Below are 12,558 nucleotides of genomic sequence, written 5' to 3'. Positions count from 1 at the left end.
GTGACCTATGTAGCCTTGGTGGTGAACCTGGGAGAGATGTCCTAATATCTCTTAGGCACCCAGACCCCTAAATTATCCCCTCTCCCATTTTGGTATTAAGGAGGAAGGCATGTATTCTCCCTGATCCAGATGTCCAGAGATGAGGGCTAAGAGGTTTTTGTAGTTGTCAGGGTGCCTCTTCAGCCTCTCTCTACTTAGCCTATTTGTAAGGTTTAGGGCATGTGGGGCTGGGGCTCCATTCACCAATGCTGGCATAGCTTTTCATGCTCTCTGTTAGGCCTCTGCAGGGAATGGGCCTAAACGGATGAATGGTAAGGGAGATTGCGGGTGGGTCTGTGATCCTCAGGGGGTGACAAGAACATCCAGGATGCAAAAAGGAAATTGGGATGGGAGACGGTGGGTGATGATTCCTGAGGATGGTAGAAGCATTGCTTGGAGCTTGTGCAATAGGAGGGGCCGGAGACCATTTGGCTTCACTAACTTTGGTAGCTGTCAGTGTGTGTCTAGTGTGGGATGGGGTCAGGCTGCTTGGGTCTTGATGTAAGGATGGGAAGGGCTACTCTGGGGCTCTGATTACCCTGTGTTATGTGTGGAAGGTGGCCCCCTGCTCCCACTTCTGCTGTGACAATAAAAATAGAGATTTCCAAGCACCAAAAAAGAAAAAAAATAAATACAACCATTACCATATGTAACTGACCCCTCTGTATATCACCTTTACAATACAGTAATTATTCTTATTTTGCCGTTCCTGGCCTTGACCTGAGGGTTGGAGCACTGTCCTTGGCCTTTTCTCAAGGCTAATGCTGTAACAGTTGAGGCACAGCACCACTTCCGCCTTTGTTTTTGCCAGTTCTAGGGCTTGAATCAGGGCCTGGGTCCTCTTCATGGACACTATTTGCTCAAGGCCAGTGCCCTGCCACTTGAACTACAGTGCCACTCTTTGTTTTTTCCGTGTATGTGGTATGGAGGAATTGAACCTGGGACTTTTTTCATGCTAGGCAAGCGCTTTACCACTGGGCCACACTTCCATGTAATAATATATATATATATATATATATATATATATATTTAAATCCTGATGGATTTAAAATTTGAATACATTATCCAGAGGGTATGGAACTGTGGAAGGGGGTCCTGGTTGAAGAAGCGGTCATGGGTACGTGTCCTCAGAGATTATATTTTGACTCAGTTCCTGTGTGCCATGAGGTGAGATGATGTGTTATGTCCTCTCAGCCATAATTGACTGAACTTATGAACAAAACCATGAGCAAAAGAAACCTTCTTAAATTGTTTCTGTGAGTTATTGGCTCACAGTCTCAATAAAACCAACTGGTATATTCTTATAGGAAGAAGAGCAGATAAGGGAATCTGTGTGCATGCTTCAATGATAGGCATGTGAGGATGAACATAGGAAGAATGCTTTCCTCAGGGACTTGACCATATTGTCACTTGGACATCACATTTCCATTCACCATAATTAAATTTCTATTGTTGACCCCATCCAGGCCATGGTACTATTATAGGAGCCTGAACTAAGTTAGTATCCTTCACCACTGTCTTATTTTCCTCTCCCTCTGTGTTTCCCTTCCAGATTTTCTATACAACCACTCTTCATTGAATTCATTTGAAGACAATAAAGTGACACACTAGGGTATAGGAAAGAGTTTAAGAAATAAATGCAGCTCTAATAGTATTCAATATAAAACTCTCTTGAGTATATAAAGACAATCAGAAATTGCTTTGTTTCAATGAAGAATTTAATAAGCTTATATTGGTATCAGATATGGACTAAAGCAATTATTCACCAACATAAGAGTCAAAAGTAATGCTCCTTATCAGGTGGCATCTGCCTGCAATCCTAGCTATGTGGCAGGCCGAGATCTAAGTATTGAAGTGTGAAGCTGACTCTGGCACGTAAGTCTATGACACTCTTATCTCAAATTAACCACACTTGGTGCAAAAGAAAAACAGAAAGTTCAGGGACAGTGCCCAGGCCCTGAGTTCAAGCCCCAAGTCTCACTCCACCACCACCAAAACCATCAAGAGAAGAGAGAGCATACGTAAAGGACTCTGGCTCTGAGCATTAGGTGCTGTCAGGTTTAGCAGTTGTGGATGCAGTGGGGTTTTGATGGTATTTTGAATATGTTTCTTTATTTTTTGCCAGTCTTGGAGCTTGAACTCAGGCCTGAGAAATGTCCTTAGGCTTTCTCAAGGCTAGCACTCTCCTGCTTGATTCGCAGATCCACTTTCAGCTCTTTTCTAGGTATGTGCTACCAAGGAATCGAACTTGGGTCTTCGTGCATGCCAGGCAGGCACACTACTACTAGGCCAAACTTCCGGCCCCTGAATATGTTTCTTTAAGGAGAGATTTAGCATCATTAGCCACTGTGTCAAGGATATGAAATTGCAAGTAATAATGTTTCCTAAAGTAAAGACCAGTAGCAAGGAGGCCACCATTAGCTGAGCAGAATATTTCAAAGTATCTCAAAAGTTTTTTCCCTAATGGTTCTTCCTCTGTATTTTTCAACATATTTGGAGATTCAATGTTTCTCAGGACTGTCTCCACAGATACATTTAAATTATCAGCAATGGCTTGCAGGGATTCATCGTCCACTCCAAAATGCATTCGATAGTGGCTTAAGCTTTCCTCTAGCTTCTTCAAATCATAGTCCCTAACTATGCCTACCACAGGAATGGTAGCCAGTACTCCTGCCGTGAGGGCTTCTAGCCAGACACACTGCATCATGGACTGCTTCTTCCTTTCAATGGCTTCCTCTGTAATATTAGGCAAGGATAAGAGAAAAAGGTGGCGCTTTTGGGCAGGAAGATCCTTTAATAGTGTGTCTGTCAGAATTGGAAAATCATAATCAGCTAAATCATAACTGGAGATCAAAAAGATTTGGGGAGCCTCAATGCCATTCTGCAGAAAAGTATTTACACAGTAGTTTCGAATCTGCTGCAGCACTTTTTCTCGATCAAAGCTTCTTGGTTTGCTTCTCTGTTCATTCATTAAATCAGAGTCCACTTTGCTTCTCACAAAGTAGAAATTCTTCTTCATCACTGTGATTGCTTTGGCAAGATCAAGATCATTTTTCCCAAAGCGTGTGGCAGAAACAATAATGAAGAAGTCATACTCTTTAAATTGTACTTTTTCCAGGTAATGTTTTGGCTGAAAGTTAGGGGTTCCAGTGCCAGGCAGATCCCACAGAGTAACAGTAGGAAACCTTGCGTGTTGGTATGCCTTTCTTTGCATAGTTGTTTCCTGCACCCCTGTCGGAGCAGAATCCTCTTCATCATGGCCTATCCCTCTCAAGGCATTGATAAAACTAGACTTTCCTGCTCCAGACTCCCCTGTCACAGCAATGCTAATCGGTGCGTTCTCAATGTCCTTTAATGCTCCAGTGATTACAGAATTTGCCCCCTGGAGGTCTCCTTTGCTCAGACGTAACTTGATGGAATGGATGGTTTCCTGAGAGATGATTTGGTTTTCCATCTTTACATTCTTAAAATATGTATCAAAGCAAGTGGTCAAGCCTTGGTCATCATTAGATGCTTGATTATTAGATTTTTTAGAGAACAGCTCACCCATGACTTCGAGTGGATAAAGGAGCTATAAAAGTGAGAGAAGAGAAACATGGAAAGAAATTGTCATAGAAAAAGCCAATGATACCGTTGTCTCAGTTCTATTTCTGTGAGGTTCTTAGCTAGAGGAGTTCTTGTATTTTCCAGTTTTTAAATATTTTAAGCTAAATGTCTTATACAGTAATATTTGAATTCGAATGGTACGAGGACAAATAAAGAACAGCATGTACTCTTAAGCTACCTGCAACAGCTATCAAAACATATCTAGCCATGTACCAGTGGCACATTCTTATAATCTTAGCTACTCAGAATGGGGAGATCTGAGAATCAAAGCCAGTCTGGGCAGAAAAGATCCTAAGACTCTTATCTCCAATTAACCAGCCAAGAAGCCAGAAGTAGAGCTCTGAGCTCTGGATCGCGTGGTAGAATTTGAGCCTTGATCTGGAAAGCTAAAGGGCAGCATCCACAACCTGAGTTCAAGCCCAGTACTAACACAAAAATAAAGAGAAAACCAAAAATGAATGCTAATCTTCTTTTATGTGACCCTGCTAGAATGGGATAGCAAATCCATGAAGACTTACAATTTAATGCATGTCTCTTTTAGTATTTGCCTTCAAATTACAGGGAAATTTAAACACTGTAATTGTTAATACATTTATTAGTTAACATAATATGAGCTGTAGTTTATATAATAAGTATATAATGCTATCAATACCTAACAACAATTTTCCAGCGGTGTTTTTTGAACAAAATTTTATGTTTCTTCCTATTTATTTATTTATTATTTGGTTATTTGTTGGAATTGAACTCAGGCCCTGTCTCTGTCTCTGTCTCTGGGGCTCTTTGTGCTCATGGCTGGTTTTTGACTGGTTAATTGGAAATAGGGGTCCCCTGGAGGACTTTTCTGCCCTGACTGGCTTTGAATCACCATCCTTAGATCTCAGCCTTCTGTGTAGCTAAGCTTACAAGTATGAGCCACATGTGCCCAGTTTTATTTGTTTTTAACCTTACAGATTTGAATCAAGATGTCAGTAAAAGCCAGTCATATTGTTTGATCAGTATACTTCTCCACTTCTTCCTTCCTCCTCCTCCTCTTCATCTTCCTCCTCATCCTCCCTTCCTTGTTTCCTCCTCGTCCTTCACCTTGGAGCTGCTCCTGGGTTTTGAAGTCAAGCCCTGGACACTATCCTTGAGCTTTTCTGCTCAAGGATTGAAGTTGTACCACTTTAGCCATAGCTCCACCTTAGACTTTTTGGTGGTTAATTAGAAATAAGAGTCTCCTGGACTTTCCTGCCTGCACAGGATTTGAATTGTGATTTTTAGTTCGTAGTCTTCTGAGTACCTAGGATTAAATGTGTGAGCCACTAGTGTTGTATTTATTAGCAGTATTGCTTATACAGATAAACGGTTTTCCTTGTGATAAGTTCATACATGTATATAACATGAATGAAGGATGGATCCTACTCACCCCCTCAACCTTCTTCATATCACACCCCCTTTGACTATTTTCTTTCTTTTACTCTAGTAGTTTTCCGTATAAAATTTTTTTTTTTCCGCAATGGGCAACAGAGCAGACTGAGATCCAAGAGGAATGTTTGTTGTTTATTACCCATTGTTTCTTCTTAAATTCATCTTGCCCTTTTCAGCTCTCTTGGTGTCTCCTGTAGAACGACCACAGCCTCTATCAGTCCCAGGCACCCAGCTTCCAGCTTCCTTTAGAATTCTGTCTATGGGGGGCCTCAGGAAGGGTGTGTGCATGGATGAGAGTGGAGTGGGGCAGGATCTCCCTGCTTGGAGGCATTTCTGACTGTAGCTGTCAATGATTACATCCCATGCTATATGTCTTCTGTCAACTTTTATTGTTCTCATGGGGGCTTTCGGGAAAAGATATTTTTCTCCCTTTGTTTGTTTGCCTTAGGATTAGAAAAGCTTTTCACCCCCCCCCCATCACCACTTTAAATAATTGATTTACCCCAGCCCAATTTTCTGAAATGCTCTTTCATTTGGGCACATAGTGATAAATCCTACATGAGACAGGCATGGATGTGTATGTTTTTCTCTGCAAATAACACATAGTGCATCAATAAGGGATAATAATATATGATATCCACCAGGTACTGATGATTCACATCTACAATCCTGGCTCTTCAGGAGGCTGAAATCTTTTTTTTTTAATTTTCTGATTCTATTTATTATGGTTAAACAGACAGGATATCACACAAGGTAATTAATTTAATAAAATACATTTTTCATTTTCTCAGGTGGATGCATCCAGTCACTAAACATATCTGTAATCAAAAACATTTTAAAGATTTAAAAGTATTGTTATTCATTTTGGGGGGTGGGTTATGGGGCTTGAACTCAGCCTTGGCCTTGTCTCTGAGCTCTTTACCTCAAGACTACCACCCTATACCTGGGCCTAGACATTGTCCTTGAGCTCTTCAGCTCAAGGCTACTTCCCTACACTTGAGCCAAGTGCCATTTCCCATTTTCTAGAGGATAATTGGAGATAAGAGTCTCAGTTTCTTTTGTGCCTGGCTAGCTTTGAACTTTGATTTTCATAGTTCAACTTTCTGAGTAGCTATATAACAGATGTGAGCCATGGCACCCAGCTTACTCATTCTCAACTATAAAACTGAGATTAGCTATATCAAGCTATATCAAGCTGGGACTAGGAGGCTGAATTCTATAGATCAAAGTTCTCAGCCAGCTCAGGCAGAAAAGCACAAGAGAAAGCACTTGCTCAGACTAAGGGAGATGCAGTCCTTTAACCAAATGCTGTCCTGAAGTTAGTACCTAAGGCCTCTTTATACTGTGCAAACTCATTCAACCACTATGGAAAGCAGAATGGCAGTTCTTCAAAAGACCAAACATAGAGCTCCCCTATGACCCAGCAATTCCACTACTCAATCATTTACTCAATCATCCAGAAACAAGGACATACTAAATCCATCAGCACATCAATGTTCATTGCAGCACTATTTACCATAGCAAAGATATGGAAGCAACCTAGATGGCCCTCAGTTGATGAGTGGATCAAAAAAATGTGGTATTTTTACACAATGGAATTCTATGCTGCCGTCAGAAAGAATGACATTGCCCCATTTGTTAGGAAATGGAAAGACTTAGAAAAGATTATATTAAGTGAAGTAAGCCAGACTCAAAGGAACTTAGGCTCAATGGTTTCCCTCATTCGTCATAATCAGTAGAAACCTTGGGCTCTCCTAGCAGAGATGTGCAATAGAGCAAAACCTTGATACAAAAGGCTGTATAGTAGGACGCTGAATGAAAGGATCTATAGGATATAGTAACATAAGCCATATAATGAATGATTGTTGTTCTTAAGGTACTATGTTATCTCTCATCTCTTTTGCTGTCCCTTGGTTATCTCATATTGTTACAGTATCTCACTTTGTTACCTGATATATCGGATATATTTGTATTTGGTTACTTGAAATTGTATAGGGAACGGGGGAAAACAAGATGGGGGTGGGGGGGATGGAAATGGGGACCAAGACATGTGAAAGGGTATCAATGTATGGGAATTAATGCACCATCTATCTGGCAAATATCATGTTACCCTTCTATTAATTACAATAAAAAATATATGAAAAAAAGAAAAGGAAAAGAAAACACTTGGTCAGTCTAAGGGAGATGCAGACCTTTAACCAAATGCTGTACTGAAGTTACACCTAAGGCCTCTTCATACTGCTCAATATGCATAAAACCTGTTTAAGTAGCTTATAAGTACATGTTTGTAAAAGCTCAAAAGTCTCATTATATGTGTATATGTTTAGTAGTCTAGAACATGTACTATATGCATAATACTAGTGTATATTCTATATACACCACATGCTAGTATATATGCACTACATAGAATGTATCTATAGTTGTATATATAGTAGACTGTATATATATATATATATGCATTTTTGTAAACACTCAACAAATCTTATTATATATGGTTAGAACTAAACCTTACCAAAGGACTATGTGTAAACAGCTTCCACTTCCTGGCACTGAGATGGTTCTAGAAGCTCTACGCATCAAAAATGACCAGGAACTGTTAGGTTCTCACTAATGTTGTCTTGCCATCTTCCATTTAGTTCCAAGTCATTGTTCTGTGGTTACTTCACTGTTTTGCCTCTTGCAGATGAAATCTTTCTCCATGCTATGCTGTTTTAAGCTGAAAGCAGGGAATTGGTGATTTCTAGCCTGCCAGCTGGACACAGGAGCAGAGCCTTTTCCAAAGGGCACTGCCTGGGCGAAGGGAATTGTGGGGCTCTGTCCAATTCTGGATCTTATTGCAGCAGGCCTGATACTGGATTTGAAGTCCAAGAACTGCATATCATTAGGTCCTTCTCCCTCCCCCAAGTGGGAAGTTAGTCTGTGTGCTTTCCTTGCTTCTACTTGGTGAAGTTTTTTCAACAGGAGAGTTTTCCCTTCCTGCTTTCTATTTTCCAAAGGTCATTTTTAGGAGTTTTAACTAGTCAGATATTTTCACCCACATGCTTGTTTGATTTTTTTCCTCAGTAAATAGAGAGTCAGCATTTTCTCAATAATTAGAGGTGCACTATAAAAGAGAAACTTGGAGCTGGGTGCCTGTGGCTCATGCCTGTAATACTCCCTGCTCAGGAGGTGAAATGGAGGATTTTTCAAAGCCAGTGTTGAGAATATAAAGGAGATCAGGGGCAGAGCTGAGGGCCTGAGTTCAAGGCCTGGGACCAACAAAAATAAAATACAATTAAAAAATAAAGTAGCTGTTGAAGGGACAAAAGAGATAGGTAAGTAATTAAGGGAACTAGAAAGTAAGAAGCATAAGGATTAAAAGTAACCCCTAGTTGGGCAGTGGTAGAGTGCTTACCTAGTGTTGTGCCCTGATGAGGTGTCCCCAAGGAAAACCAGGAAGACTGAGGCCTCTGAAATGCAAAAGCAAGGTTTATTGTAGATATAAGCCAGGCAGGGAACTAGTCCTTAATGATTGGTGAGAGTTGTTAATCAGGGTCTACATGGTCTTTTTTTTTTTTTTTGCCAGTTCTGGCCTTGAGCTCAGGGCCTGGGCACTGTCCTTGGACTTTCTCAAGGCTAGAGCTCTACCACTTGAGCCTCAGCACCACTTCCTGCTTTTTTTTTTATTGTAATTAGTAAAGGGGTTACATGATATTTGCCAGATAGAAGGTGCATTAATTCACATACATTGATACCCTTTCACATGTCTTGGTACGCGTTTCCCTCCCCCCCCACACCCCCCACCCGTCTTGGTTTCCCCCCTTTCCCTATCAAATTTCAAATATCCAAAAACAAATAAATTCAATATATCCGATAACAAAGTGAGATACTATACCAATATGAGATAACCAAGGGACAGCAAAGGAGATGAGAGACAACATAGTACATTAAGGACAACAATCATTCATTATATGGCTTTTGTTTCACTATCCTGGAGGTCCTTTCAATTAGCTTCACATTATATGTCCTTATGTATCAAGATTTTGCTCTATTGCAAATCTCTGGTAGTAGAGCCCAAGGTTTCTACTGATTTATAGCCACTGTGGGGAGTGTGGTGAGATAAGGTAGGGATTAGGGAATTCCCTGGGCTAATGGCTCATTCAACTGTCAGAGAGTAGTTTTATGGCTTAGAAAACAAATACCATACCTTGAATTTACCTGAGATTTGGTTTATTTTAACACAGACAGGTCAGTTCCTGGGACTTAATGGCACCACAATTCTGTTTCTTTAATGTATGTGTGCCTTTGGGTCACTCATACTTTATATAAACAGCAAGATGATTACTGCCTCAGGATGGGGGTGCTTCTTAGCTGCTCATCTAGCATGGGAAGACCTGGGCTCAATTCCTTGGTACCACGTACATAGAAAAAGCCAGAAGTGGTGCTGAGGCTCAAGTGGTAGAGCTCTTGCCTTGAGAAAGTCCAAAGACAGTGCTCAGGCCTAGGACTGGCAAAAAAAATAGTATAAAATTTTGATAAATATAAATGTATTCAACTCACCAATTTTATAGTAAATAAAGTAAATGGCATAAAAATTAGGTAAAGCCCAAATAATGTTTGTAAGTGTCATCCATTGAATAAAAAGGATAGGAACGAGAAATATGTAATCTTAAGAGAAAAACCAAGGCTTATGTAACTTAACTCTCAGTAGTATATTAACTTTATAATAACAATTTAAAAATGTAAAAATTAATAAATAAAGATTAAATAGTAAATTTCATCTGGGAGTGTGAGAATACTTGCCAACCATGTTTCATGTCCATACCAAAGTACTGTCAAGAGAATAAACAAGAATCCCATTTGAAGTACCTTTGTTGTAAAATTTATTTTCCTTTTTCTTGTTACGTTGGGTTTACTCATGTCACTGGTGTTTGTATCTAGACTAAATTCCATACTATATTTTTATCTTCTTTTGTCCTCTACAGCTTCAGTTACAGTGGAAAGTGAGCAAAGACTGAATGACCCTTCCTCAATTCACTTGTGATTATGGTTTCGATTTTGCTCTCATCTCTCCTCCCTGTTGATTTTGAAGAATTAAATTCACATTTAGCCAATAACCACCCTGTCTACCACCATCGACCAAAACTGACAGAAGCAAAACAGCTGTTCCCTGAAATGGGGTAACACAGGCTTTTCCTCAAAGCAGGGGACACAGGCTGTTCCCTTAGAAACAATTGACACAGACAGCTGCAATCTCAAATGGGAGCCCTTCCTCTAGCTCAATTTCCCTCTCCCTTGTTTGTGTAGCTACAACTGTAAATGTTTGCCCCGGCCTGCGGGGTTCAGTCAACTGAGACCTGAGAGGGAACCATACCTAAATGAGTGGGACAGACAAACACAAAGAATGAGACCAAGACAGAGTTCTGATCAAGGTCTGTTTATTGAAAGTCAGAGGGTGTTTATATAGGGCTCTAAAGCAGGGGCTAGGTTCAGTAGAAAAAATTTTCCTCAGCATGAGTCCCTGGGAACAGGACATAGGCAATTTGGTCACTAAGATAACGGATCTGTGAGAAAAATAACAGGTCTGTGAGAAAGATAGCAGGTCTGTGAGAAAGATAGCAGTCCAGATGTTTCTTAACACAGATCAAAGCAACTTAAAGCATTCCTAAGCCTATCATATTAAAGTCCTAGGCAACAAGTTAAGAGACCCAGAGGCAGTCTCCAACAAATGTTAACTTTTTCTTCTACACAGTTTCCCATTTTGAAGTCTCACATGGATCTGCCCTTCTAATAGCGATTTTTGTGCCCCAGGCCTATTGTTACTTTATGTCTGCCTGAGGTAGCCTGTCAGGTTACTGATACTAAATCCCCTTTGCTTTGTATGGTATCATGCATCCCAGCAACTTTCTTAGGGAAGGCATTCAGTTTTTCCTACTCCTTTGTGCAGTAATTCCAATTTCAGGTCTAACATTGAGATGTATAAGATCAAGATGCATTGTATTCATTAACTGATGTAATTGGATTGATTTCATCTATACAACTATCTAAAGATATAATAGTAGTTTAAATCATAGTGATGATACACTCACTGCTTTTTTTTTTTTTTTTTTTTGCCAGTCTTGGGCTTGGGCTCAGGGCCCGAGCGCCGTCCTTGGACGTTCTCAAGGCTAGAGCTCTACCGCTTGAGCCTCAGCACCACTTCCAGCTTTTTTCTATGTATGTGGTACCGAGGAATCGAACCTGGGTCTTCATGCATGCTAGGCAAGCACTCTACCACTAGGCCAAACTCCCGGCCCCTCACTGCTTTTTTTTAACTGTGGTAAGCATTTTGTTTATTTACACATAATGCAGTAGTATGCAGCTATAAAGGGAAGGAGTAATGTATGAATATTATATAATCAATTACATCACAATAATTGAATGACAACAGATTTCGTAGACCACATTTTGAATTATCCCATTTCTATGAAATATCCAGTAAACAGTTAAAGCCAAAGAGATAAAAAGGTGATCAGCTATTGCCAGGAGCCTAGAGATGGAAATCTAAGTTGTGAGTGCCAAAGGTATACTCACTGCTTTTTAAGGCACAGGAAATATTCTTCAATGTACTCCAGACATTTTACTTGAAATCCCCTTCTGCCTTGGTCTGCAAAGCAGCAGATCCAGACTGCTTGTCAGCATTTATAAGATCACAGATTTTTATCCCCACTCCAGTCTTTGTTTTGGCCAATCAGTGCAGAGTGTAAATGTGGTCTTGTTCTAGAAACCCTTGCATTTCCAAGAAATGAAAAGTAAAACCATGGTAGGTAAATCATTTACCTGAAATGAAAACAACCAGACGAGGATCCAAGAAACACAATCTTGAAGATCAAGGGCAGTTTATCACCAGCAGAGCTGCCAAGGCCAATTCTTCCATGGGAGAGGCCAGTGGTAGTTATTCTGAATGGGTGGATGGACAGGGAAGACAATGAGTAGGCAGGCTGGAGTTCAGGTCTTCGTGGAGTGCATTTTGCGAGCTGGGGGCTAAGATCTATGCTTAAGGCATATGATGGAGACTGTGAAGAGTCAAATGGAAGAGTAACTTAGCCATTTCCAGGAAGCACCAGTGAACAATTTCTGAAAAATATACAAGAGGCATTTAGAGCTTAGCAAGCAAGGGGAGCACTAAGAAGCAACTTACTAGCTAGTTTGGAATCCCTTCCATGATCTCCCAGAGGCCATTTTCTCCTCCTTACCTTCACAACACATCCTGAGCTAAGATTCACATGACAATATTTTTGGGACCTATGAGATTGCCAATTTTAGTCTTGTTCTAGACACTTTCCACTTTTATGACTGCAACTCTATTTCCACATGAATGTATTTCCCATGGATTTTGTTGCTCTTTTTAAAAATAGGAGAGAGTTGAATACTGAGTGTATGAATCAGTGAGGAAACACAAGGAACAGGAAAGTCAGTGTGGATGAAGCCATGTTGTTACATTACACAAGCCCATGACTGTGATAGAATTCATCTTTCTCAATCACT

The 12,558-nt window shown here is 40.3% G+C and overlaps 1 protein-coding gene across 5 annotated transcripts; it reads right to left on the bottom strand.

Annotated features, from left to right (window-relative positions):
* Positions 1-1,739: 1,739 nt before the first annotated feature.
* LOC150063871 (interferon-gamma-inducible GTPase 10-like) lies at positions 1,740-11,689 on the bottom strand. Of its 5 annotated transcripts, none has more exons than XM_090331198.1 (4): positions 11,605-11,689; positions 8,447-8,501; positions 5,051-5,243; positions 1,740-3,610 (listed from the first exon to the last, which is right to left on the bottom strand). In XM_090331198.1, the coding sequence occupies exons 3-4, from the start codon at positions 5,066-5,068 to the stop codon at positions 2,324-2,326; spliced, it is 1,305 nt and encodes a 434-aa protein (XP_090187324.1). In that variant the 5' UTR covers positions 5,069-5,243; positions 8,447-8,501; positions 11,605-11,689; the 3' UTR covers positions 1,740-2,323. The 5 variants fall into 5 exon arrangements, with proteins under 5 accessions (XP_090187324.1, XP_090187328.1, XP_090187326.1 ...); XM_090331202.1 differs by having other exon boundaries at positions 5,192-5,243; XM_090331200.1 differs by lacking the exon at positions 8,447-8,501 and adding an exon at positions 7,565-7,768 and having other exon boundaries at positions 11,605-11,687.
* Positions 11,690-12,558: the final 869 nt, after the last annotated feature.

Source organism: Megascapheus bottae, chromosome 4, assembly GCF_031878675.1.
Source record: "Megascapheus bottae isolate mThoBot1 chromosome 4, mThoBot2.hap1, whole genome shotgun sequence".
NCBI classification, from domain to species: domain Eukaryota; kingdom Metazoa; phylum Chordata; class Mammalia; order Rodentia; family Geomyidae; genus Megascapheus; species Megascapheus bottae.
The sequence above is the reverse complement of the archived record's forward strand: the minus strand, read 5'-3'. Positions and strand labels throughout refer to the sequence as shown.